This window comes from Eschrichtius robustus, chromosome 2 (assembly GCF_028021215.1).
Source record: "Eschrichtius robustus isolate mEscRob2 chromosome 2, mEscRob2.pri, whole genome shotgun sequence".
Classification (NCBI taxonomy): domain Eukaryota; kingdom Metazoa; phylum Chordata; class Mammalia; order Artiodactyla; family Eschrichtiidae; genus Eschrichtius; species Eschrichtius robustus.
Window position 1 is genome coordinate 175,902,883 of NC_090825.1, and position 27,169 is coordinate 175,930,051.

The 27,169-nt window shown below is 54.7% G+C and overlaps 2 protein-coding genes and 1 non-coding gene across 5 annotated transcripts in view; 2 read left to right on the forward strand and 1 right to left on the reverse strand.

Annotated features, from left to right (window-relative positions):
• Nucleotides 1-5,027, forward strand: part of TICAM1 (TIR domain containing adaptor molecule 1) — a 104,450-nt gene extending 99,423 nt beyond the window's left edge. Inside the window, exon 4 of the transcript XR_011073245.1 lies at nucleotides 4,923-5,027. The gene's annotated coding sequence lies outside the window, so the exon portion shown is untranslated. The remainder of the gene's footprint in view (nucleotides 1-4,922) is intronic.
• A 4,882-nt stretch (nucleotides 5,028-9,909) lies between these two features.
• TRNAG-UCC (transfer RNA glycine (anticodon UCC)) lies at nucleotides 9,910-9,981 on the reverse strand. Its single transcript has one exon. It is a non-coding gene; the product is annotated as a tRNA-Gly (tRNA).
• Nucleotides 9,982-10,364: 383 nt separating this feature from the next.
• Nucleotides 10,365-27,169, forward strand: part of DPP9 (dipeptidyl peptidase 9) — a 40,925-nt gene continuing 24,120 nt past the window's right edge. For 2 of the 3 annotated variants that reach the window (XM_068537221.1, XM_068537223.1), the window contains exons 1-7: nucleotides 11,395-11,443; nucleotides 14,029-14,116; nucleotides 17,803-18,056; nucleotides 23,701-23,810; nucleotides 25,013-25,186; nucleotides 25,269-25,437; nucleotides 26,193-26,306. In XM_068537221.1, the coding sequence (XP_068393322.1) occupies nucleotides 14,061-14,116; nucleotides 17,803-18,056; nucleotides 23,701-23,810; nucleotides 25,013-25,186; nucleotides 25,269-25,437; nucleotides 26,193-26,306 (877 nt within the window). In that variant the 5' untranslated portion in view covers nucleotides 11,395-11,443; nucleotides 14,029-14,060. Of the gene's footprint in view, nucleotides 10,404-11,390; nucleotides 11,444-14,028; nucleotides 14,117-17,802; nucleotides 18,057-23,700; nucleotides 23,811-25,012; nucleotides 25,187-25,268; nucleotides 25,438-26,192; nucleotides 26,307-27,169 lie in introns of those variants that run through there. The other variant, XM_068537224.1, reaches the window with a different exon arrangement.

Sequence of the window (27,169 nt, forward strand, 5' to 3'; positions counted from 1 at the left end):
ATGCGGGCTTCAGTAGTTGTGGCACGTGGGCTCAGTAGTTGTGGCTCGCGGGCTCTAGAGCTCAGGCTCAGTAGTTGTGGCGCACAGGCTTAGTTGCTCCGCGGCATGTAGGATCTTCCCGGACCAGGGCTCGAACCTGTGTCCCCTGCATTGGCAGGTGGATTCTTAACCACTGCGCCACCAGGGAATTCCCATAAAACCACTCTTGATGGTGGCTTGAAGCACCGAGAGGGTCAGTAGCATATCCGATGTCACACAGCAATTAAGGGGCAAAGTTGAGGGAATTCCCTGGTGGTCCAGTGTCCAGTGGTTAGGATTCCACGCTCCCACTGCAAGGGGCATGGATTCGATCCCTGGTCGGGAGCTAAGATCCTGCAAGCCGTGCAGCACGGCCAAAAAAAAAAAAAAAAAGGCTGGGGCAAGGTTGAGATTTGAACCAAGGCTTCAGGTGTCCAGTGCCTGTGTTCCTAACCACTAAGATATAGTAGCTTAGGGGATGAACTTAGCTTAGGGGATGAATTAACTTAGGGGATGAACTTTGAATGTAGTAGACTCATGGGCAAGTTGGCCTTACTTCCTCAAACAAAGGAAAGAGATTTCTAGAAGGAAGACAGGAAACATTCATTCATTCATTCACACAACTAATGTCTTTCCTGAACACAACAGGCTGTGTACTGTGGACAGAGCAGTGGCTAAGACAGGTGGGCATGGCTTGGGGAAAAGCAGAAACGGCAAGGAGACATCTGAAGGGACAATCTGGAGACCGCGGTGTTTCCCTGCCTGAGTGGGGACAGGTCAGGGCACAACTGGGGAGGGGGCTGGGCTGAGCAACAGGGGAAAGGGCACCACTGACTCCCTGGGGACCGGGGGCCTGCGATGGGAAACCCTTCCTGCGTGTCACTGCCGTGAGCCGTTCAGTGCTTGAGACAATCCCAGGGGGCAGGTGCTATGGTCACCCCCATTTTTCAGATGAGAACACTGAGGTCGTCACAGGACCCTCCTTGCCCAGCATCACAGGCAGGGCCCAGCAAGCCTTTATTTTATTTAATCCTCCCATCACCCTCCATGAGAGAGCGTTATTATCACCCCCATTTCACAGATGAAGAAGTTGAGGCTCAGAGAGGGAAAGCCACCTGCCCAGTATCACACAGTGAGGCTGAGTTCACCAGGATACCCAAGAGTGAGTGAGACAGAAACGGAGTCCTGGGGAAATTCCAGTGGGGTGTGTGTGTGTGTGTGTGTGTGTGTGTGTGTGTGTGTGTCGGGGTGGGGGAGACAGATATGGGGGATGAGAAAAGCTTTCTCACGTCCCTCCATCACCGTCCGCCTCCCCCCCACCCCCGCCACATCCCATCTCCCCCCACATTTAGCCTTCAGACAGTGACGGTTTGATTGTGCAGAGCTAAGAATAACCCTCAACGGCAAAGTGCCCTGGAGATGCAGGGAGGTGAGAGGCAGAGATGAGGGGAAGGAAGTAGGCAGGGAGGCAAGTCTCATCCACGCATTCCCCCCACCCCCGCGCCCAGACTCCCTGCTCTGTAGCTTCTGTCAACAGCCCAGGGCTGCTTCTTCTCTTATCTACCATTCCGGCAGCCCCATAAAAAAAAATAACAAGCCGACTTTGTCATCATCTCTTGATTAGGAGGGCCCTTTCTATATTTATTGGTACTGGGCTAGCTGCGGACAGGTTTCGAGACTTGCGTTCCGGAGTCAGAATGCCAGGGTTAGAATCGCCACTCCCCGGCTGGCTGACAGGTGACTTCATCTCTTTCAGCTTCAGTTTCCCTATGTATAAAACGGTATTAATGATCACACTTCACAGCGTCGCTGGAGGATGAAATACGTTAGAAGGGCACCCACGAGGTCTTTGATTAATGTTATCTGCAGTTATGGTTGTGGTGATGGTGGTGTGTGAGATAGAATTTAGGGACCCCCAAACACCAGGGATTGCGTGTTGGCGGGGGGACTCCACATGGGCTGCGGAGGAAAAGGCATCATTTCATAAATCGATGAAAATTGCAAAGATAAGGTGAGCAGTGGAGTTCCCAGCTACTGCAAACCTCCCCAGGTAATCAGTCAAAGAATTGATTCATTCAAACATGATCATTGTGGTTCCAACACCCAGGGAACAAATAGTTTAAAAGTATTTCTCAACAGCAAAAAAGGAGTGAGCGAGGTTGTTTATGAAATTAATCTCTCTCTCTCTCTCTCTCCCCTTCTCCCTCCCTCCCTTCCTCCCCTCCCCCCATACACTGCTTTTTGTGTAACTTAAGTTGCCAAGACTCAGTTTCCCCACCTGTAAAATGGGCATAATGAGAGTCCCGACCCCCATAAATGTGGGTTCTGATAAGGAAGTGATTAAAACAACTAGTTCAGGACCTGGCACCTTAACTATCATTATTTAACTACTAGTTAACCAGTTCATTAGCTAGGAGTTAACTATCATGATTTTCTTAATTAATATTTAATTAAAAAGGTGATCCCAGCTCACAGAGGACATCAACTGTATCAGAAATGACTTATTTATTGATTTTAAAAGACTCACAGCAGGGCTTCCCTGATGGCGCAGTGGTTGAGAATCTGCCTGCCAATGCAGGGGACACGGGTTCAAGCCCTGGTCTGGGAGGATCCCACATGCCGCGGAGCAACTAGGCCCGTGAGCCACAACTACTGAGCCTGCGCGTCTGGAGCCTGTGCTCCGCAACAAGAGAGGCCGCGATAGTGAGAGGCGTGCGCACCGCGATGAAGAGTGGCCCCCGCTTGCCGCAACTAGAGAAAGCCCTCGCACAGAAACGAAGACCCGACACAGCCAAAAATAAATAAATACATAAATAAACTTGAAAAAAGGCCACAAGCCAAAAAAAAAAAAAAGACTCAGAGCAAATATCCTATATTCTTACCATTTTAATGGGTTTTAATTATGACACGTGGCTCATCAAAATTCAACAGTGCATAAGGGTGTGCCATGAAAAACGAGGCTCTCTCCCACCTTGTGAAAAAGATTCGATGGCCTTTTATTTTGTTTTTCGTTATCTTGATGACCTTGAATTTTATCTATATAGAAGGCCGTCTAGTTTAGTTACTGCCAGAAATTACTTTCCTTGGTGTCTCCTATTCGATTCTAGCAATTTCCAAAGCACGTCTATTTTCACGCGTCTGCCCATGCAAAGGGGAGACCCATCTGTTGTTTGTTCTTTTTAACTGTAAATGTCTCGAGGTTGCTGGGGGAGGGGGGGTGTCTTTCTACATCAGCACATCCCCTCTGCTCCTTCCCTAACTCCACTGAAATCGGGGGGCGCGGGGTGGGTGGGGCGGGGTACCATTCTGTATTTAATTTAATTTATTTATTTGGCCGCGCTGCGCGGCTTGCGGGATCCTAGTTCCCGACCAGGGATCCAACTCACGCCCTGGGCAGTGAAAGCACGGAGTCCCAAGCACTGGACGACCGCCTGGGAATTCCCCGGGGCGGGGTGGGGTGGTGCCATTCATTAAATGAGCTGTTGAAGAGAATAGGTTTTTGCATTAGAGCCGTGATTCTCCTGTCCCACAAGCTCTTCTGTATGTTTGGAATGGTTTCCACAACGGAATCTCAATTTGTATACAAGTTGAGGAGTAGAAAGTCAGTCTTGCCCAAGCTCCCAGCCCCCAGCCTCCAAGAGCCTCACCCAAAGGTCATGGCCAGCCACCCCTGCTGCCCATTTCATGGATTCCTTCCAGGGATATTCCGTGGATACACCCGACTGTGTTCATATACATTTGTATCCTTTCTGGATCGTGATTACTCTGATAAATGGTGGTGTAGGACATACACCTCCCCAAACTGTCCCAGCTCAGAACACAAAGGGCCTCTTAATTCATTTTATGGCTGTGAGTGGACAATTGGGCTGTTTCTGTTCTTTTGCCCAGAAAGCTCTTGGGCTACACTGTCTTAATATACTCATGAATGACCCTGGTACGGCCCAGACTGAATGTTCCGATGGCTGGTTCTGATGCAATGAATTTTATTTTATTTTTAGTTATCTTGATTACCTTGAACTTCAACTATGTAGTACACAATCTAGTCTTGTGCCATGGACTTTGGAGCAAGACCATCTGGCTTCGAATCTCTAGTCTGCTACTTATAAGCTGTGTGACCTTGGGCAAGTTATTTAACCTCTCTGTGTCTCCTTGAGCGTGTTACTAACTTCTCCATGCCTGGGTCTCTTCACCCATTAAAAGGGGACTGCTGCTGATGATAGCGCCAGTATCACGGGGTTGTTGGGAGGACTAAATGAGTTTAAAATGTGACATTTTCTCACATTTCCATTATTCTATGCATGCTATTCCCAGACATACAAAGGGATCTGTTGCAGCCAGCATTTGCAAGCAATGTTTCCCAGATTGGAAATATTAAACCCTTACCCCTTTCCCTTCTTTCTTTCCTCTTCCTTTTCTTCCCCCCAACCTTCCTGAAGTCTCCTGGAAAGCTAGACACTTTGGTAGGACAGGCCAGCAACCCTGCTTGCTGAGGCCACCTGCTTCGGGCCAAGGACACTTCTGCAGATACTGGGGGGGGGGGTAATATTAGGGGTGTCTGACTCTGAGATGCTGAGGTCTGGGGCTCAGAGTGGCGCTGGAAGGGAAGATGGGGTGGATGGCAGTCGGGATAATGTTGGGTGGGTGGCGGAGATACTGTGCGATGCCCGGGGTCTGAGCTCCTGCTGCCACCTAGTGGAATGACAGAATTATCTTCCTTTTTTATCCAAGGAACCTGAGTTTGTAGTCTCCCCAGGAAGATGTACCAGACCTCACACAGGCAAACACAGGCTCAGAGAAGGGGAGCGACTTTCTGGGCATTACACAGTGCACTGGCTGCCTTGAGTGGGTTTGAAGGACACAAGAGATAATTTTAAAGGAAGTTTTTGTTTTGTTTTGTTTTGCAGGTAAGTGAGCTCTCAGGCCTCGATGGGGCTCATGGGGGAGATAACATGTTTTCGGAGGTTCTCCCCCTCCACCAGGAAGCCCACCTGTATTACTCCATCCCCACTCCCAGGCATTTTCTCTCCACTGGCCAGCTGTTCATTTGTTCATAATTTCAATAAATGTTTACTGAGCCCGTAGTGACACATAGAGAACAAAATAGATTCAAACAAACAACAAAAACCCTGAGCTGGTGGAGCTCACAGCCCAGTGGGGTAGGCAAAGGAGAAACAAGTAAACAGATCTACAAATGGGATTGTTTCAGAGACTGATAAGTCATTGAAAGAACAATGAACTGATAGGCACTGAATTTATGGGTGCCAAGGTTGGAGGAGAAGATTAAAGTTAGCAGGGCTCAGGGAAGTCACCTCTGAGGAGGTAACATTCAAACCAAGACTTGGAGGAGAGGGAGTGAGCCCTGGAAATAACTGGGAGAAGCCAGCAGGCACAGCATGTGCAAAGGCCCTGGAGCAGGACCATGCCTGGTGTGTTGGAGGAACAGCCAGGAGGCCTGTGTGTCTGGAGCAGAGTGAGTGAGGGGGAGAGAGGGAGGAGGGGAGGGCGGGTCGTGCAGAGCCTTGTGGGCTTTGGGGAGGACTTGGGCTTTTACCTCGAAGGAGGTGGGAGCCCTGGAGGGCTGTGGGCAGAGGAGGGGAGGGAACCCGAGTCCGGTGCTCACAGGTGCAGTGGCTGCTGCGGGAAACAACAGGCTGTGGGCGGGAAACAACAGGTGACTACACTTGTCCAGGTGGGCCATGATGGGGAGGACCAGGGAGATGTCCATCAAAGAGGGAAGAAGTGATCAGATTCTGGGTATATTTTGAAAGCAGCACCAGTTGGATTTGCTAAGGGATTGGGTGGGGGTGGGAGAGCAGGTTCTGGCTGAGTGCCTGGAAGGAAGGAGCTGTCCTCCACTGCGGCAGGAGATGGAGGGAGAAGCAGTTTCATAGTTCGTCTGGGCTACTGTTACAAACCACCATAGGCTGGGTGGCTTATACACGGGAGACATTTATTTCTCACAATTCTGGATTGCCGGAAGTCCAGGATCAAGGTGACGGCAGATTCAGTGTCTGGTGAGGGTGTTCTTCCTGGTTCACACATGATATCTTCTTGCTGTGTCCTCATTGGAGGAAGGGGTGAGGGAGCTCCCTGGGGTCTCTTTTATAAGGGCACTAATCCCATTCATGAGAACTCCACCCTCATGAGCAAATCACCTCCCAAAGGCCCCACCTCCTCAGACATCACATAGGGGGTTAGGTTTAACGTATGAACTTTAGGGGGACACAAACATTAAGTCCTTAGCAAGCAGGTTGGGGAAGATAGGAGCTCAGTTAGGGCCACGGTAAGTGTGAGTCCCCCATGAGCCCTCCAAGGGCAGACATCCAGGGGCAGTCGGATCCCGAGTCTGGAGCTCAGGGGAGGCCTCGGTGTCATCGGGGTATAGATGGGGTTAACGTCCTAGGAGTGGAGGATGAGAAGGCTGCCAGGGGGGAGGGGAAAGACCTGAGGACCCAGCCCTGGGCCAACGAGGGAGAGAGAAGGAAACCAATGGGGCCATTGAGGAGAGGAGGGTCCCTGAGGATTTCCCAGGAGGAGGGGGCAGTTGGATCAGATGCTGAACTTAACATGAAGTCACCAATACATTTCCCCTTTTTATGGCTGAATAATATTCCATTGTGTGATGGACCACATTTTGGGTATCCATTCATCCATTGATGGACCCTTGGGTTGTTTCCACATTTTGGCTATTGTGAATCATGCTGCTATGAACATGTGTGTACAGGTTTTTACATGGATGTGTTTTCACTTCTCTTGGGTAGATACCTAGGAGTGGGATTGCTGGCTCAGATGATAATTGTTTAACCTTTTGAGGAACTGCCAGACCATTTCCCACAGCAGCTGCCCCATTTTTCACTCCCACCAAGCAAAGTCCAAGGGGTCCAGTTTCTCCACATCCTCAGCAACACTTGTTATTGTTTTTCTTTTTCCTGTATGTACATATGTATTTCTGGCCAGGGAATTGAACCCACGCCCTCGCAGTGAAAGCTCAGAGTCCTAATCAGTGGACCGCCGTGGAATTCCCTGTTATTGTTTTTCTTGATTACAGCCCTCTTAGTAGGGGTGAATTGGTAAGTCTGGTCAACATTAGGTTCCAGATATCCCTCAGGAAAAAATAAAAGGGAATTCCCTGGCAGTCCAGTGGTTAGGACCCCGCAGTTCCACTGCAGGGGACTGGGTTTGATCCCAGGTCAGGGAACTAGATCCCACATGTCCCGCGGTGCAGCCAAAAAAAAAAAAAAATCCATCAGATCAGCCCACTCATCACCAGCTCCGGGTCAGCTTGACTTCTGCCTTACCCACTCCACTTTCCCCAGTTCACATAGTACGTGTCAGTAAATACTTGTTGAATGAATGAATGAATGAATGAATAGATGGAATACTATGCAGCCGTCAAAAAGGATGTCACAGAAGAATGCTTAATGATGGGGGAAGGTGTGGTCGCTAGAATAATGCCCCCCACAATGTCCACATCCTACTCCCCAGAACCTGTGAAGATGCTCTCTTCCATAGCACAAGGGACTTTGCAGGTGGGATTAAGTTAAAGATCTTGAGATGGGGAGATTATTTTGCATTATCTGGGTGGGTCTGATGTAACAAAGGGGTCTTTGTAAGAAGGAGGCAAGAAAGTCAAAATCAAAGAAGGAAATGTGACAACAGAACCAGAAGTTGGAGTGATGTGGGACCATGAACCCAGAAGTGTGGGCAGCCTCTGGAAGCTGGAAAAGGCAAGGAATGGATTCTCCTGGATTCTTGGGCACCTTGATTTTAGCCCCTTTGGACCACTTTTTGGACTTCTGACTTCCAGAACTGTCAGATGATAAATTTGTGTTGTTTTCAGCCAGTGTTTATGGTAATTTGTCGCAGCAGCAGTAGAAAACTAAAACAGAAGATCTTCGAGATACATTACTGTGTCACAGTGCCCTGCTGAGCCATATTGGGATCTGAGGCAAAAGGAAAACTGTGTGCTTCTTGGTATGTTTTATGTGATTTTTAGTAGTTAATTCCTCCCCCCAAAAGCATATGTTGAGAATGTTATCGATATGTTTGTTTCCATTAAACACAGAAAAGTAAAATTATAAAAAAAAAAGAAAAGTAAAATTGTAAGTTCTTAATGTTGTGAATTCTAATATACCTATTTTAAAGTTTCAATATTTTCAACGATGTCCTGGGGGAAAATGACCATTAAAAATGCGTAAAAACAGACATAGGGGACTTCCCTTGTGGCCCAGTGGTTAAGACCCCACCTTCTGGCCTTCCCTGGTGATGCAATGGTTAAGAATCCGCCTGCCAATAGAAGGAACACGGGTTCGATACCTGGTTAGGGAATTAAGATGCTGCCTTCTGTGGGGCGGGGCCTGTCCTGGGTCTGTACGTCTGTCCTTCCGCAATGATTCCTGCTCTGTGGTCAGACACCTCCCTGCAAAAAGATCCTACTTTCTTTAAATAGTCGTGGACTTCTAAGGTTTCCTTTAAAATGTTTACCATTGTTATTTCACATCTAACTGTAGAAAAGTTTCACTATTGTATCAGAACTTCTCCAGAAAAGTGTCACAGACATTTTCTCCTTTGGGAAATTACGCCTAAATCATGGTCTCTATTAAAAAGCAGATCTTAGTTGCTGCAGGGCAACTAAGCCCAGTTCAACGCAACTAAGACCGGATGCAGCCAAGTAAATAAATTAAAAAAACAAAAAACAAAACAAACCAGACGTAGAGGGGCACACGTTTTTGCTCTTGCCTCAGACTCCAATATGGCTTGGTAAGACACTGTCAGAACCTGTCTTGCTTTAAGATTTTGACATTTTGTTCACCATGGGGTTGCTTTTTGCCATTAATTTGATATTTTAGAATAATGCATTAAAATATTATTTATCTTGATTATTGAGTTTTTTAGAGCCACCTTAATTTTTGCACTTGAGGTCATTGCCTCACTCACCTTCTAATCCTGGCCCTGCAAGGGGAAAAAACAAACAAAACAGATTTTACAGCAATCTGATCCTAACTCCTTACCATTACCTCCCTTCCTTCTACTATCTCTCTTAAAAAAAAAAGAAAGAAAGAAAAAAAGAAAAAAGAGAAAAGATTGGTCCAAAATGAGTTAACTCTGGGTTATAAGATGAGAAGTCATTTAAATTATTTTCTTTCCATGTCCGGCTTGTTTTGGTTTTTTTTTTTTTTTTTTTTCCCCTTCGCAATTTGCTGCACCTGACGTCCTTCAGAGGTCTTACAGAAAGTTCTTGCAGAAAGTGGTTTGGCCTGAAGCAACAACGTCAACATTTGTAGACAGGCAAGAGTTTAAAATCTATCTATGAGACGAACTAATGAAACATTGTTGGGCTTCAGGGTGGGTTTGAGAGCAGTTTCTCTCTTGGATTGTTTTAATAGTGTGTTTGTGCGTGTTGCGAAGGGGGTTATTGGATTTTTTTTATTCTGTATTTTCCTCCTTCCAGCTTCCATTGCATCAAGCAGAGTGATGGATATTCAGGAAGAGCGGAAATCACCGTGAAGGAAGGAAAGAAATAATGTTCATTTCAGGAGCTACAATGTAACAATCTCCGTAACATTGTTTATGATAAGCCTAAGAAGGGCGACCCTCACCTGTTTCCCTAGTGCTGCGGTTATCACGTTCTCCTCACAAGTGAAAGGGCCCCGGTTCGATCCCCAGCGGAAACATTTCTAAATCTTTACTGTAGAATTTTAAAACTTGCTTCAAAGTAATTTCAATAGAAATTCAGCGTCGGTGCCTTTTTCTTTTTTCTTATTTCTCTGGTCTTTTTTAGATATTATGGAATTTAAAATGTTATTGCAAAATAATACAAATTCTAGGTCGATGTTTGACGAGAAAGTTTTAAGTGGACGGTAAAACTAAGAGAAAGCCGTAAAAGGTACTTGCGTTGGCCGGGAATCGAACCCGGGTCAACTGCTTGGAAGGCAGCTATGCTAACCACTATACCACCAACGCCTGCCCAATCAAGTTTTTCTCTCGGAGCCTTTAGTAGAAGTATTATCGGTTAGGCCGGGCGATACCAAGTTACCGGGGGTGTCTCTCCCAACGTCCCTGCTCGCACAGGAAGACGCCACGTTTGGGACGTTTTACCCCACTTGCCGCGGGGGCCGTGCTGGCGCGTCCCGCCCCCCCAGCGCCCCGGACTCCTTGGTGCCGGCCGGGAGGTGGCCAATCCCAGGCCGCCGCCTGGGCCGCTCGACTTCCGGGTCAAAGGGGCCTGAGCTGCCGGGTATCCCGTGTCCGCTGCTGCCGCTGTTCCCTGCGCCCGCCACTTCCTGGGCCGCAGTCCCGGGCATGGAGCCGCGAGCTTGAGGCGCCGCTGGCCCCGGGACGCCCTGCCCAGCCCGGCCCTCGCCCCGCGCTGGCCCCGATCCCCGGTGAGCAGTGCCCGCGCGCCCCGTCCGGCCTCGGCCGCGACCCTGAACCCGCCATTGACCGGCCCCACCTCAGTCCCGACTCTAGATCCTCCACTGACCGGCCTCCCCGGTGCCCTCCGTCCCGGCCTCCGCGCACCCCGGCCCCGCCATTGCCCAGACTCGCGGTTCCTCCAGTCCCCGCCTCCGTTTCCCCTCCGCCCCGGCCTCTCCTCACTCCTTCCCCGCCCGTCCCCTCCGCCGGCAGGGCCACCTCTCAGCCTCTCCAACGCCCGGTCTGTCCCGACCTCCTCTCCCATCCCGTTGCTGCCCAGACCACCTGGCTCTGACCCCTTCCGGGGGTGGCCGCACCCAGTAACGCCTTCCCTTCCTTGTCGGCTCTGGAGGTCCCTACCTTCTCCTCCTCCCCATGCAAACACGCTATCTATATGAGACCAGAGCCCACTTCCTTGACCTGCTCCCACCCCTTCACCCCTCCCCAGCGCTCGGCTTCCCCGCCACCCACATCCCCACAGGTCCAGCCCCTTCCCTCAGCTTCGCTCCCAGGCCAGTCCAGCCACCCACCTTCTTCGCACAGAGGCTCCGACCAGCCTTGACACTTCCCCATCCATGCGGCAGCTGAGGCTTCAGAAGTGGCCCGTTCCCTTTGAGCCCATCCCTGCCCCCCTCCCCCCCACCGCGAGGAAGTCACTTGCCTCAACGGCAAGAACAAACCTTTCCAGGAGCTGGGACTAAAGCCCAGGAGGGGTGCCCTGTGGCCACCAATCCCTGTCGTCCCTTGCTGGATCCTGGGCGAATTGGGCCCCGTGGCAGGACTTTCCTCCCTGGTGTGGTTCAGACAGCGCTTCAGGGCTGTGAGGCATCCTTAGGAACTACTGGGTACAGAAAATCAGGCCCGACCATCAGGGACTCCCCGAGTGGCAGGAAAATGAGTAGTTAGCCGTTCCCTCCATTAAATCACCCCGTTAATAAGACATTTACTCTGTCAAGGTCTGTGTTCCACGTCCGCGGCTGGAATGGAGGCTCTCTGGACCCTTTAGAAGGTCAGTGGTGCTGGGCTGGGGTGGCCGGGAAGGCTGGTTGTGTGCTGGTGGGATTCATTTGCCTACTCCTGGATACAGAATTTGGCAGGAAGTGGTTTTCTGCAGCCCTGGGGTCACTGGTCTTGGGGACAGTTAGCCAGGCCCCAGGCCAGGGGCTGCAGCTTCGTGTGCTCTTGCTGGAGACTTTTCTTTCTATCCAGCATTGTATGCTAGATGTCCATGGACAGACGCCCTGGAAGGACTGGGGGAGAAAAAGGAGGGAGCACTGATTCCAGCTGGATTTGGTGGATGTGTGGCTGCATCTCCCCCTCCCCCGCCACACACACACCTTATATGGTGCCTGGCGCTCAGTCTGTAAATGGTGTGGATTCTGGCTCTGAAAGGAACTTGAGTCCAATTCTCCCCTTGGTGTAATTTTAAGTAACTTGGTTAGATGACAGTACTAGCTGGCCCGTAGTTTCTGCTATGTCAGCTACTTTACCAGTGGAATCTCATTTAATCCTCTCAGTAGTCCTAGGCGTAGGCACTGCAGTCCCACTTTTTTTTTTTTTTAAATAAATTTATTTATTTATTTGTTTATTTTTGGCTGAGTTGGGTCTTTGTTGCTGCATGCGGGCTTTCTCTAGTTGCGGCGAGCAGGGGCTGCTTCTCGTTGCAGTGGTTTCTCTTGTTGCGGAGCACGGGCTCTAGGCACGCGGGCTCAGCAGTTGTGGCTCACGGGCTCCAGAGCGCAGGTTCAGTAGTTGTGGCGCACGGGCTTAGTTGCTCTGCGGCATGTGGGATCTTCCCGGACCAGGACTCGAACCCATGTTCCCTGCGTTGACAGGCGGATTCTTAACCATTGTGCCACCAGGGAAGCCCTTCAGTCCCATTTGTAGCTGGGGAAATTGAAGCACAGAGAGGTTAGGCGGCTTCTCCAAGGTCACATAACCCAGTAGTGGCAGAGTCAGGATTTGAACCTAAACCTCTCTGACACCAGAGCCCACAGTTTTCACCACTGGACTGAGGTGAAATCAGTGCTTCTTTATGGTGACATTTTGCTTCACTTCTTCCATGGGATCTCTGTCCTGGGACCAGGCGCTGCTTTCTTTTCCTTTAACCATCAGGGCACCTGTCTCGTCAAGAAGGGGGTGGGGTGCCCACCAAACCAGGGGTCCCTTTGACTTTGTTCAGCGTTCAAGTGAGGACAGGGACTCGTTCATTAAACCTGAGATGTTTGCTGTACTGAGTGCTTCCTGTGTGCCGGGGCCACAGCAGGAACAGGACAGATGGGGGCCTGCCTCCATGGAGCTGACGTCCTGGTGCGGGGTGCTCACCCACCCAGAGAGGGCTTCTCAGCCTCAGCACTAGCGATATCTGGGGCCAGATTATTCTTTCTGGCAGGGGAAGGGCATCCTGCTAATTGTGGGGGACTTAACAGCATCCCTGGTCTCCACCAACCGGATGCCAGCAGCATGCCTCCCAGTCGTGACAACCAAAAACGTCTCCTGGGAACACCAGCCCTCGTCAAGACCCTCTGGCTTAGGGGATTCACTGACCCCCCCAAGAGACTCTGCGCTCCATGACCATCTGACCCTCAGAGGTCCTAGGATGCTGCACACATTTAAACACACAAACCAAGAGGGAGGGACAGGAGGCGACTCACAGACGCCGGGGGCCACCCTGATTTATACCGTCTGAACCATTGGGGATTTATTTTGGTGTCTAGTGTGAGCCTAAGAATCTAACTCCATTTCTTTCCCCCAAACAATGAATACAGAGTTTCTCCCCTTGGGCACTGTGGACACTGGGACCAGATCATTCTCTGGGGTGGGCCATCATGGCCACGGTAGGGTGATGAGCGGCACCCCTGGCCCCACCCACTGGATGCCATGGCACCACTCCCCCAATCAGGGGTAACAGCCAAAAATGTCTACAGACATCACCAAGGGTCCCCTGGGCAGGGGGGCGGGGAGAGGGGGAAAATCACCCCCAGTGAGAACTACCATTTTAGAATGAGTGCTTACAGAAAGGCCCAGGTGTTGAGATGGGGATAACAAGGTAGCAACTTTGGACTTCGTGCCAGGAAAGACCCCTGAAGAGGTGATACTGGGACCCAAAGGATAAGAGGGAGCACGTCATACAAAAAGCAGGGCAAGGGTGTTGTAGGCAGAGGGACTGGTAAGTGCAAAGGCCCTGAGGTAGGACTGAGTCAGCGTGTTTAGGGGAGATTAAGGCCAGCGTGTCTGGAGATCATGGTCAAGGAGGTGGGGTCAGGAAGGTCATCAGGGAGCAACCACAGTGGGGAATTTGGGTTTATTTGATTTCCAGCAAGTGCCGTGGGTGGCGGCCCCAGAATCGTTTGAAACTCTCATCTTCTCAGGGACTCTCATCTTGGGAGAACCACCCGGTTTCTGGCAAACGCCCGGACAGGTGTTTGAATTTCGAATTTCAGGACAGGGCCTGCACCATCTGCCTCATGAGGAGGCCCTTGGCATTGGGTGTTCCCCGCAGACAGGAGGGCGGCCTCGAGGAATGGGGGCGGGGAGGGGGGCCCACAACCCCACACTGCCAGAGTTGCAGCCCCTCGGTCTGCCCCCTCACAGGCTCACCCACCCTGAGGTCAGCCGAGTGGTTAATGCGGAAGGTTAAGAAGGTGCGGCTGGACAACACAAACACAGGACGTTGGAGAAGGTAAGGGGCGTGCCATGGGAGCCCTGGTTGGTGGGGACGTAGTAGAGGTTCCCGAATTTCCAGCGGAGTCTTAGGTCTGGGAAGGCACCTTGGCCACCCCGACGTTTCTGCATTTCCCCGGGGTGCGCGTCTGGCTGTTCTGCGTGGGCGGCAGTGTGGGCTAGGGAGGGGTTGTTCAGCCTTGGCATTTTTGACACTGGGGCTGGGTCATTCAGTGCCCACACTGGCATTGTAGGGTGTGGAGCGTCACCCACCTGTCACAACAGCCACAGGTGTCCCCAGACATCACCCCGTGTCCCCTGGGGACGGGATCAGCCCCAGGTGAGAACCGCTGGCCAGACGGTCAGGATGTGGGTTTGGGGTCCAACAGACTTGGGCTCCTGCCCTTCCTTGTGGGTTTCTTTGGGCGAGCCACATGACCTCTGAGCCTACTTTCCAGTCCAAGTGAGGACGAGCCCAGAACTCACTAACCGGGGTTGCAGTGAGGATTAAACGTAATCATCCACACAAGGCCCAGGTGCTTGTAAGTTCCACGTGTGGGGCCCGGCACGGGAGGAAGGGACCACAGGAATTCCGCAACCTAGCCGACCTCTCTCACTATCAGTTTTCTGATTCTCAGGCTCATCTGCTTTTAGGGAGCGCAAGGCTCGGGGAGGCAGGAAGGGAACGGGAGACGGTTCTGGAAGACAGGGCTGACGTTAAGCACGGTCACTCGTTTCCCGGATGTGGGCTCTGAAAACGGGTGGTGTGCGTGCATTCCGGTGTCGGTTAGTGATGGGACCCCGAGTCTCGTCTCTCATGTGCGCTAGGTACCACGTGGGCACGGGCTGGGCTGCACACTGACTTGAAGAAGCTGAAGGCCCGGGCAGTGCCAGGGCATGGCCTTCATAGGGCAGAGGATGGCCTGCTGCTTCCAGGGAACCCGCACCCGCAAGCATGCGCGAGTTCCCTGAGGGCCACTCTGAGGCATTTCCGGAGTGTGGCGGGCCCCGCCCCTCCCTTCCCTTCCCCTCCCCTCCCCTCCCCTTGTGCCTTATGAGAATCTGCTTTCCTCATCACCGGCCCGCCTGGGTCTCCACCAGGTGCCCCTGTGGGTGGGTGGTCCCAGCCCGTGAAGCACTGGCTCAAACAGATCACAAAATGCCATCGGGCCTCGACTGTGACCGCACCAGCGGGTCCCGAGCTGTGCACTGGCGGTGTCGCGGGCTGTGAGGCCTTCTACTGATTGGCAGAAGGAGAGCGTAGGTGGACCTGGCCTAAGTGGCTTAGAATCCACTTTCATTTCCCCAGCTGTGTAAACTCTTGAGTCAAGAAGCCGAGCCCCAGCTGGCACTGAATGAGACGGGGCCGGCACAGGCTTGCTTCCTATGAGCTGCATTGCATTCACCTGTTCCCGCTCCGAGGCTCCCTCTGCGTCTGGGGAGGAGAGGGGCGAGCGGAGGACCGGGGTGTAGCAGCAAGCCTTAGCCTGGGAGCTCAGGCTGCCTGGCCACATCTAGAAGATTCCTAGAACTTTCTCCCGATGTTTCATCTCGTTTCTCATCTCCTGGATCGTGTTTTTGCTTCCTGGGCTCTCTGCGCGGATCGGAGGCAAGATCATTTTTATCGTTCTTTGCTGTGGAAAGAAGCCATGAGATTCTGGGAGTGCTTCCGCCAGCCTCTCCGCTTCTGGGGTTCCCCGTGGGAGCCCTGGAGGCCACGGTCTGTTCTTGTGCCGTGAGCGGGGCTTGAATTGTGGCAGCCGAGTCGGTGGGGGGGCTCGGCGGGTTAGAGGACATCCCCTGCCTTGGTTTTCTGGGCTTGGTGCCAGCAGCGCTTGGGGCCGTGTGGGCTCCGCAGCGCTCAGCGGGTCCTGGCCCGGCCCCTGCCCAGCACCGCCCGTGGCCCCTGCCGCCCTCGAGGTGAACCGCAGCTCTGCGGCAGGCCAGGACGGGCCATGCGTGCCCCTTGGCAAGGCTTCCGTCCTTCCAGAGTTTGCTTTATTTGACGCGAGGGCCCCGAAGGCTCTGATGGCCTGTGGTCCGTGTCTCCAAAGCCGCCATGGGAGGAGCTGAAGTGTCTGGGGGACAGGACACGCCAGCTTGTTGCCCCGCCACCGCTCTTCCCCCAGCCCGGCTGGGTCAGGGAGGACTGAACAGGGAGCGCGGTTGGAAAGGGCACTCTGATAATCAGCCCGCAGTGGGTGCTCAGGAGCCAGGGGAACCGCCTCGTGTCTCTTTCTCCTCTTGCCTCTCAGAGCGGGCAGGGGTCCTTTGTCCTGTGGTGGTCACTGCAGGGTCTCGTATTGGCAAGGGGCAAAGCCTTCTGGGAGTCTTAAGGCTCCCACTGGAAGGGGGAGCACCAGCTCTGTCCATGACTTCTCTAAAGCCGTCCCCTCCTACAAGGGAACACCGACTTGTGCCCGCAAAGCCACTAATCCCAGAGGATAAGGAATCCCAGCGTCTGGCGAGGCCTTCAGCCATTCGGTGCCCTCGCAGGAAATCGAGCCTGGCCCGCTCACATTGGCTGGCCTCGCTAGACGACCCTGGCTCTTCCAGAACCGGGTCACCGTGGCCATGTTTAGATTTCCCTAAAACAAATATTTGTCTGGCCAGTCCTGTTCAGTCAAGAAGTGTGCTGAGCAGCGGGGGTGGGGGTGGGGGTAGGGGGGAGCCGTTGCACAGCAGCCGCTGCCCCTGGAGGGGGAGGAGAGAGTGGGATGGCCTCTGGGGGAGGGTTGCACATCCATCCTCTCATGTGGAGCTCCCCCGATGTCCAGCGAATATCTGCCTGGGCCTCTGAACACCTCTGGTGAGGCACGAGAGGTTCCCCCGCTGGCCAGCAAGCTGACGGCACCAGTGAGGAGGTTTGCAGACCCATTGCTTACGCTCAGTTCTTGGTGCGGGAGCGAGCGTGTCTCCCAGCGGGCTGTAGGGGAGACCATGATTCTGTGGCTCTCCGAGGAATGCCTCCTGTGTGCCGGGGCCGTGTGAGGTGCTGGGATGCTGCTGTGAACGGGACAGACGCGGGGGAGACAGGAAGGGGACCCGTGAACAGCCACTGTGACGAATGCTCGGAGGGCAGGGCAACCAGGTGGCAGGTGAAAGGTGAACGGAGAGACAGGTTTCGGTACAGATGTTCATCTGAGGACCCGACAGATACTTAAGCTGAGATCTGATTAGAAGTTAGTCCAGTAGAAAGAGGGAAAAAAGTGTTCCAGGCAGAAAGGATAGCGCATGCAAAGGCCCTGGGGCAGGAAGCAGTCTGGCCTGTTTGGGGAGCTGAGAGAAGGCCAGTTTGCCCGAGGCCTAGCGATGAAGGGGGGTGAGGTGTGAGGGCCTGGCAGAGGTCAGAGGGCAGAAACCATCGAAGGCCATGGTGAGCGCTGGTTTTTAACCCTGGAGGGTGTGGAAAACCAAGGAAGGGTTTTAAGTTAGGGGATCAGATTTGCAGTGCATGTGCAGTCAAGCTGAGAGACGGTTGCAGTCATTCATCTGAGAGGTGATGGTGGCCTGGATCTCAGGACTCGTGGATGGAGAGAAGACGAACGATTTGAGAAATACTTAGGGGGACGGGGAAGCTTGCACGGGGCTGGGGCCCTGCCAGGGGAGTCGGAGAGTCTGATGGGAGGCAGCTTGTAAGTGGAACCTGGGTACCACGCTCCCCCCCTTCTCATTGTCTTCCGGCCTGTCCCTCCCTCCTCGTAGCTTCTCGCTGAATTCCGAGGGGGCGGAGAGGATGGCCACCGGGGCGCCGACATCCGACCGGGGCGACGCCATGGAGATGGAGGACCCAGCCTCCCGCTTCCAGGTGCAGAAGCACTCGTGGGACGGGCTCCGGGGCATCATCCACGGCAGCCGCAAGAACTCGGGCCTCATCGTCAACAAAGCTCCGCACGACTTCCAGTTTGTGCAGAAGACGGACGAGTCGGGCCCCCACTCCCACCGCCTCTACTACCTGGGTAAGCCCCCGGGCTCCCCTCGGACCCCCCAGGCTGCCCTCGAGCCGGGCAGCATTTCTGGGACAGCTGTTACTAAGTCCTCTAGTCTCCAGATGTTGGCCACTCCAATTAGTTAGACGGTCCCAGTAGAGGGCCTGGTCCTGGGCAAACTGTCCCATGAATGACGCAGTGCTGCCCATGTTGTGATGCCACCCGTGGATGACATGTGTTTACAGTGAAAGTCTGGGGCAGGCGTCCCCCACGGGGCTCAGATGTGTATGTGACCAGAGCAGAGGGCAGTCCTGCCCCATCTGTGTTACAGCAGCACCATGGTTCGGGCCTGGCCTGTGGGTCTGAGGCCCTGAGATTATTTCCAGCCCTCGTCAGCGGGGCCCGCCCCCTGAGTCACTTCCCCGCCACCTGGGCTGGGCTGGGCCTGGCTAGTGAACAATTTGACTTCCCCCCAGTGGGAGTTGAAAGTAACTCCGGTAGATGCTTGCCGGCTAGCAACACGTTAAGAAGGAACCTGAGGCTCAAGGAAAGGTGCCACGGTGGCATAACCGTGTGCGTCGTGGGCTGACAGTTGGGGTTTGCTCTCCCTGCCCGAGATCCCTGGCGGCTAAGCACGTTAATGGCTAATCACGTCTGCCTCCTGGTATGTGCCTTGCGAGCAGCACTTTCTACGTCATTGGCAATTATTTATGTGTTTGTGTTCCCTGCCGGCCTTTGGGGCACGGATGAGGCCTCGTGTACACCTGTGGCCTCAGCAGCTGGGCCAGGGCCTGGCTCCTGGTAGGGGGGCAGCAAATATCCGTTGAGCAAATGAATTTCGCCTAAAGGTCTTCCAAGGCAGGAAGGAACAGTGCCAAGCATGTCCCTTTGTAAGTAGCCTGACACGTTATTGTTGATCCAGGGCAGGTTTTTAACCTCAGCACTGGACGTTTGAGGCCAGCACTTTCTCTGTGTATCCTCAGCCTGCCCCCAGTCAGCCCTCAGTCAGTACTGGAAGCGAGTGATGGGGTGAACGAATGAGTGAAGGTCATCCGCTGCCTGAGGCTGACCCCACGCCAAGGACCGTGAGAGTGACTGAGATGGACGCCAGATGGCTCTCCCTTTCCCACAGTCCATGCCGTCTCTCCTCCTAGAGGCCCATGTGGAAACCAGATGGCGGTTTGGCAAGCAGAGGCAGAGAGGGGAATGGTCTAGAAGGGTCAGCAAGCGACGGCTGTCTGTTTTTAGAAATCTAGTTTTGCCGGTGCACAGCCATGCCCACTGGTTTACAGACCGTCTATGGCTGCTTTCGAGCATAATTGCAACAGAGGTCATGTGGTCCACAAAGCCAAAAATACTTACTGTCTCTGGCCCCTTGCAGAAAAATGCTTGCCAACTCTAGCCTAGGAGAGATTAGGGCATGCTTCAAGTTTCATTTACCCAAGGGAGAGTTGGCTGTTAGGACCGAAAGTGGCCAAGGCTCTGGGACAGTGGTGAGCTGCTGCCTCTCTCTTCTTTTTTCCTGTGGTTCCGTGGCCCCCAATCCCTTTCTCCCAACGCAGTCTCTCTTGGGCCTCTTGCTCTCTCAAGTTCAAGGTGCCGTCCTGGTCACGGTACTTATATGCGTTTCCTGGGGCTGCTACTGAAACAAATGCCTACCGACTCAGTGGTTTAAAACAACAGAAACGTATTCTCTCTCAGTTCCGGAAGCCAGAAGTCTGAAATCCTCTTCTCTGGGCCAGTCAAGGTGTCCGCAGGGCCAGTCTTCTTCCGGAGGCTCTAGGGGAGAATCCGTTCGTTGCCTCTTGAGGCTTCCGGTGGCCACCGGCATTCCTTGGCTTGTGGCCGCATCACTGCAGTCTTTGCGTCCATGGTCTCATCGCCTCCTCCTCTCCTGTGTGTCTGTAATCTCTCTGTCTCACTCTGATAAGGCACGAGATTACATTTAGGGCCCACCGAGATAATACAGACTAATCTCCCCAGCTAGAGGTCTTTAACGTAATCCCATCTGCAAAGGCCCTTTTGCCAGGAAGGTAACATACAGTTTCCAGGGACTAGGACATGAGCGTAGCCATTGTTAAGCCAACCACAGAGCTGCCGAAAGGGACAGAAATGCTCCGAGCTACTTTGAGCCACCAAGGACCCCTCATAGTAAGGACACGGGTGTGTCAGGGAGCCCCCCAGCCTCATGAGCAGCACTGAGAAGCCCAACCATATGGAGTCCAGGCGTCTGCCCTCGTATGTTTCTCTCCGTGGATCCACCCTCACTGCCCACCTACCTTCCACTGCCACACTCCCGGGATTGCACTTCTGGTTCCGGCCACCAGCAGAAACGGACCAGCTTTCTCTGAATTTCTGGGAGAGTGAGTATGATTGGCTCAGACATCCACTCAGCCAGTCATCCTTGGCCTGGGGCGGGCGGTCCCTGCCGTCTATAGCAGGTGCTGAGGGCCCACTCTTGTAGGGGGCGGCTCCAGACAAGGAGTGTGGACCCACTGCAGCTCCAAAAAGTGCCTAGAACAGCCCAAAGCCATCCTGCTTCTCTTGGGGTGACGTTGCTCACCCTTGAGCTGATGCAGTCTGCATCACTCAACACCCTCAGGGTACCCTTGACCTCACTCCATGTCCAAGTTCCTGGGCAGGTCTCCCCAGAACCCCCATATATTTATAACCTGTCTGCACTAGCCTGGTGCTGGGGGAATGCTGGCAGCCAGAAGTATTTATGGATTGAACAGAAAGGACCTCTAGGGGTGATGCCCAGCCCGCCCCCTGCTCCCCTGGGAACCTGCCTCCTGGGCGGGCCCCAGGCTTGCCAGTCACTGTCCCCTGGGAAGGCTCATTGGGAGCCCAGTGCACGTGGGATGCAGCAGAACAGGGAACATGCCTGCTGCTCGGGCACGTCCCCGGAAGACGGTTCCAGGGCTCAACTGCTCCTAGCGGGTCGGCTCCTCCCCCCTGCAGACGGGTGTCCTGCATTCGGTGGAGGAGGGCACGGGGCCCCAGACAGCACTGGGGGTCCCTTAGGGGGTGCCTCGTGTCCTGTGTCCAGGTCCAGGGTCACACACCCCACGTGGCCCCTCATCCAGGCCACGCGGTGTTTGCCCAGGCCCCTGGGCCACCTGCCATGCTGGTGGGCTTTGGGGTGGGGTGCTGTCCCCAGAGATGGAGTGGAGCTGGTAAGAGGAGGCACGGGAGGGACCGTGACAGCAGAAGTCCGCGGCCATGGTCAGCCGTCCCAGACCCTCGCCGTGCACACCGTCGCAGGTGCCGAGGGCAGCTCCTCCGGGGAATGTGCCGTTTCGTGTCACTGCTTATGAATCGTTGGCGGGGGGAGGCGGCGCTGATGTCCTTGGCGAGGCCGCACCGTTGATTTCCTGTTTGGGAGGCTCCGGCTCCCAGAGAGCCTGCGGACGCGGGCTGTGCAGAGCCCACGGCGCTCGGCCGAGAGCGGCCACCTGCGCCCTCCCAGCCACCACGCTGGGTGGTGTTTGCTTTTTTTTTAAATTGAGATGTAATTCACATCCCATAAAATTCTCTCTCTTAAAGGTGGAGAGCTCGGTGGCTTTGGGTACAGTCACAGCATTGTGCAACCGTCACCACAGTCAAATTCCAGAACATTCCATCACCCCAGAAAGCAGCGCTGTGCCCATTAGCAGTCACTCCCTATCCCCCTCCCCCAGCCCGTAGCAACCACTGACTTGCTTCCTGTCTCTGGATTTGCCTGTTCTGGACGTTTCACAGAAATGGAATCACAGGGACTTCCCTGGCAGTCCAGTGGTTAAGCCTCCGCGCTTCCGCTGCAGGGGGCGTGGGTTCCATCCCTGGTCTGGGAACTAAGATCCCACAAGCCGTGTGGCCAACAAAAAAAAAAAAAAATAGAAATGGAATCATGCACCGCACGATTCCCGTCCCAACTTGTCTTGTGAACTTAGGAAGATGGCCCCGTGGGCAACTCGGACGGGCGGCGTCACATCTGTGCCTCTAGCTGGGGATGAGTCCAGCTGTGGCAGCTTAGAGAGTCCTTAGAAGTCGAATTGTGAATGCTTCCCACTTGTAGCTTTGCGTTTTCACTCTCTTTTTGCTAACTATACTTCACGAGGAAACTTTGTCATGAGTGGAAGGCGCGAGTCGCTTGCCATGTTGAGAAGCTACCCGTAAGAGTTACTGTGGTGGAATAGGTATTATTTATGAAGCTCTATCCAGCTCTGGAGGCGCCGAGCTTGGGGGGCGGCCCTCCTGTTCTCCCACTCTTAGAAGTGAGAGTGCCTACGAGGAAGAGAGGCCAGCACCAAACCGAGCCTTCCTCCTGGAGGAATTTGGGGTTGAGCGGGGTCAAAGCGGGGCGCCTGCTTTCTGTGACCCGCCGTCGGCCACAGCGCATTCCCGGGCCCCCGCAGAGCATCCCGCCTGCTGCCGGGGGGCTCTGCCCCAGTCCCTCACCTCGTTGCCCAGAGCGTGGGGAACCCGAAGCTTCCCAAGAGAACCATTCTGCTCCCGCCATTAACTTTGTTAACAGCCGTAGTACCGTCATCCATCGAGGCAAAGGCACTTCCAGTTGGGACTTCCCTGGCGGTCCAGTGGTTAGGACTTGGCGCTTCCACTGCAGGGGGCATGGATTTGATCCCTGGTCGGGGAACTAGGATCCCACACACGGTGTGTGGCGTGGCCAAAAAAAGCCTGGTTAGAAGATAACGTCCTTGTTTTATTTGCCACTGTTTGTGCTGAGTGCTTTTTATCTCTTACCTACTTAATCCACACAGAGGTCTCACTACGCAGCTACTGTATTTTACAGATAAGGTTAGATTAGCTCAGCGGTTCTCAGTCAGTCGGGCTGTTCCTGCCCCAGGGGATGAAGCTCAGCAGTGTCTGGGGACATCTGTGGCTGTCACACTGGGGGGGCTCTTGGCATCCAGTGGGCGGGGCCAGGGAGGCTGCTGCACACCCCCCAGTGCCTGGGACGGCCCCCCAGAGGATGACCGGTCCCGGTGTCAGCAGCACCGAATGGGAGAGGCTGGATTGGATACACGTTTCCCAGTCCGTCTGGAGCTTTGCCCGTTCTCTGATCCTCGATTAATTCCTGGACCAGAGCCCAACCTGTGGAGAGTTGGGAATCACTGACCAACCCCCCTTTTTCCATCCTCTTGTGTGCTATTTCTTTTTATTTATTTATTTATTTATTTATTTATTTATTTATTTATTTATTTATTTATTTATTTATTTATGCATGCATGCATGCATGCATGCATGCATGCATGCATGCTGCGCCGGGTCTTATTCGCGGCACGTGGGATCTTTAGTTGCGGCATGCGTATGGGATCTAGTTCCCCAAGCAGGGATCCAACCCGGGCCCCCTGCATTGGGAGCGTGGAGTCTTACCCACTGGACCACCAGGGAAGTCCCATTGTGCGCTATTTCTTCAGTAACTGAGGCTAAGACATTCAGCACTAACATCTCAGGTGGAATTGCCTGCTGCTTCTGCTGGCGGGTGTAACCCAGGGTCCGTGGCTTCTCTGGGGAGGGGTGTGCCGTCAGGGTGCTGTAGAAGCAGGAGGAACCAGCCGGGCCCAGCCCCAGGGAGCCACGGGGAGTCAGGGCCCGAGGCCGGTCCCGCCCGAGTCCCTCGCCCCGACCCTGGCAAGGGCGCCCATTCTGGTTTTCCTCTCTTCCTCCCAAGGGATGCCCTACGGCAGCCGAGAGAACTCCCTCCTCTACTCCGAGATCCCCAGGAAGGTCCGGAAGGAAGCGCTGCTGCTGTCCTGGAAGCAGATGCTGGATCACTTCCAGGTGAGCCGTGGGAGCCGGGCCCTCCCGGTGGGCAAGGCAGGCGGGCGCACGGCAGCCCCTTCTTCGGCCTCACTCAGCTTCCCTGGGCCCTGCACCCACCCCACCCCCCGAGGGGGGTCCCAGCCCGTCCCCTGCTTAACGGTAGCCCCTCGGAGAGGAGCGCCTGGCCCTGGACCCCTGTGCCACGCCCACCCCCTCCCTTCGGTGCACACCCGAGCCCCAGCGTGTAGCTTGCGGTGACAGCTCCCGTCAGAAGCACGTCTTCCTCTTAAATGCCTCACCAACGGCGTGCAAGTGACTTGGGCCGAGACCCTTTTATAGAAACTTAGCTAATGATGGATGTCGCCCAAAGTCACCTCGCTTCCAGAGGGGGAGATGGCCGGTGAGTGGCGAGAGTGCTTTGTGCACTGGTGTATGTTAATTTACTTTGGATCAAAAATAAAATGTGACAGTACGCAGGGGAGGGAACCCGTGCAGCCCCTCTCTCTTTTGCCCGTCCCCTGTCCCAAGCTGACCAACTCCTGTTTACATGGCTTTCCTCGCAGCGTGGGGCTCATTTTGCTTTGGATTCTGCTCTTTAAAAATGCATTTCTGGGAATTCCCTGGCGGTCCAGTGGTTAGGACTCCGCGCTTCTACTGCAGGGGGCGCAGGTTCGATCCCTGGTCGGAGAACTAAGATCATGCATGCCACGCAGCGCAGCCAAAAAAAAAAAAAAAAAAAAAAATTAAAAAAATAAAAATAAAAATGTATTTCTTCCCTTTAACGTTCCTCTGAATTTCCACATCATCTTCAGAATTCTTCTTGGGGCAGCTGCATGGTGTCCACCATAGTTTACCTGCCCGCCCTGCCCAAGGTCAGGCGTTAGGGTGGTCAGGCGTGGAATCTGCCCCACCCCTACCCATGCCAAGAGCAGGAACGGCTGGTGGTGGGTGGCCTCAGCTCGAATGCTCTCGCAGGAAGGGGCTGTGACCCGGGAGGGAGGGCGGGGGTCTGTAGGGCATAGGGTGGCCCTGGGGGCGGAGGAGGGCCTCGTCTGTCTGAGAGCGATTTGGTGGGGGGTGAGGAGGTTGGAACTGCAGGTGAGCCCCGCAGCCCTGCCAGTCTGTGCCGCTCTGTGGCCAGGGTGCTGGGGCCTCCAGCTGCTGATGCCGGTGTTCCGCCCCGCCCCGCCCCCCCCCGGCCCCACCCAATGTGTCCCCAGGCCACGCCCCACCATGGGGTCTACTCCCGGGAAGAGGAACTCCTGCGGGAGCGGAAGCGCCTGGGCGTTTTCGGCATCACCTCCTATGACTTCCACGGCGAGAGCGGACTCTTCCTCTTCCAGGCCAGCAACAGTCTCTTTCACTGCCGGGACGGCGGCAAGAACGGCTTCATGGTGAGCCCCGCTCGCTGGTCGGGGGGGACGGGGCAGGTGGCGGCCTCCTGACCCCCTGAGCTGGGTCTCTGTGTGTCCCCAGGTGTCCCCCATGAAGCCCCTGGAAATCAAGACCCAGTGTTCCGGGCCCCGGATGGACCCCAAGATCTGCCCCGCCGACCCCGCCTTCTTCTCCTTCATCAACAACAGCGACCTGTGGGTGGCCAACATCGAGACGGGCGAGGAGCAGCGGCTGACCTTCTGCCACAAGGGTGAGGCCGGGCGGAGGGCACCGGGAGGAGGGCGGGGCGGACGGGAACCGCACCCCTGGTGTGGTCTGTCCTCACAGCCACCAGTCCAGCTTCTGGAAAGACTCCCGCCCCCGTCACTGTGCTCCCCGCCGGACCACCAGGCGCCTTCCCAGACCGTGATCTCGTGGCCCCCGTCCCGTGGCTCCCCCTCTGGCCCCACCGAGGGTCCAGCTGCCTGGCTCAGGGTCTTCCTCCGCGTGAATCGCCCCGGCCGCTGGGGCCTGGCCTCCGTGCCGGACACTGGTGCGCCTCTGCTCCCCTCAGCCCCTCCTGCCTCCGCTGTCCTGTCCCCGCGCCATGCTTCCAGCCCAGAACTCACCAGAGCCGGCCTGCCCCTCGGGCCCCTGCTTGCCGACAGTGACATCGTTACCCCTGTGCAGGTGTATCTGCGGGACTGCGTGGGTTGTGGCCTCCGACCCCGATCCCTGCCTCCTGTCCTGCCCCAAGGCCCTGGTGCCCTCTCACTAAACCTCACTGAGCTGCCCAGCCAGGGGCGACTGGGGTACTGGCCATGTGCCGAGACGTTTTCAGCTGTCCCAGCGAGGTGAGGCTGCTCCTGGCACCTAGTGGGTGCGGCCAGGGAGGCTGCTGCACACCCCGCAGCGCCCAGGACGCCCCCACAGAGAACGGTCCGGCCCCGACGTCAGCCGTGCCAGCGGGGAAGCCCTGCTCTAAGCCAGACTCCTCGCCTCTCGCCCGGCCCCCTCCCCCTCCAGGCCTGTCCAGCGTCCTTGACGACCCCAGATCCGCCGGTGTAGCCACCTTCGTCATCCAGGAAGAATTTGACCGCTTCACTGGCTACTGGTGGTGTCCCACAGCCTCCTGGGAGGGTAAGCACCTTTCTGTTTTTAGAAACACTTCTGCAGACACTTCTTCTGTTAGCAGAAGCACAGGGTACATGCTAGTCTGCTCTTTGCTCTTTTCATTTAAGATAAACCTCAGCAACCTTCCCATCAACATCCGTGCCTCAGTCCTTTGAGGCTGCTGTGACAGAATACCACAGCCAGGGCGGCTTATAAACAGCAGACATTTATTTCTCACTGTTGCCAGGGCTGGGAGTCCAAGTCCAAGGCAGATTCGGTGTCTGGTGAGGGCCTCTTCCTTGTTCATGGATGCTGTCGTATCACCCTGTCCTCACATGGCAAAGGGGCAGGGAGCCCTCTGGGGTTCCTTTTTGTAAGGGCACTGATCCCCTTCATGAGGGCTCCACCCTCGTGACCTAATCACCTCCCAGTACATCACACTGGGGGGTAGGGTCTAACATTTGAATTCTGCGGAGACACAGACATTCAGTCCATTGCAGTCAGCGCCCAGAGAATCCTTTAACTGTGGATGTCCTGGGGGCATGGACGTACCACAGTTTATTTAAGAAGCCCACACTGATGGGCACTTTGGTTGTTGCCAGTTTCCGGTTTTGGTTTTGCTTTGGTGTCGTAAACAGTACTGCAGCAAAATCTTCGTACATTTATCCTCGTGACCTCCTGGGAGTATGTTAATGGTCCTCAGCCAGGGGTGGTTCTGCCCCACCCCCCCACGCCCAGGGGACACTGGGCAGTGTCTGGGGACATCTGTGGTTGTCACGACTGGGGGTGCTCCCGGCGTCGAGGGGGTGGGGGCCAGGGGTGCTGCTTCACACCCCACCCCAGGGTGGCCCCCCCCACAGAGAATGACCCGGCCCTAATGTCCGCAGCGC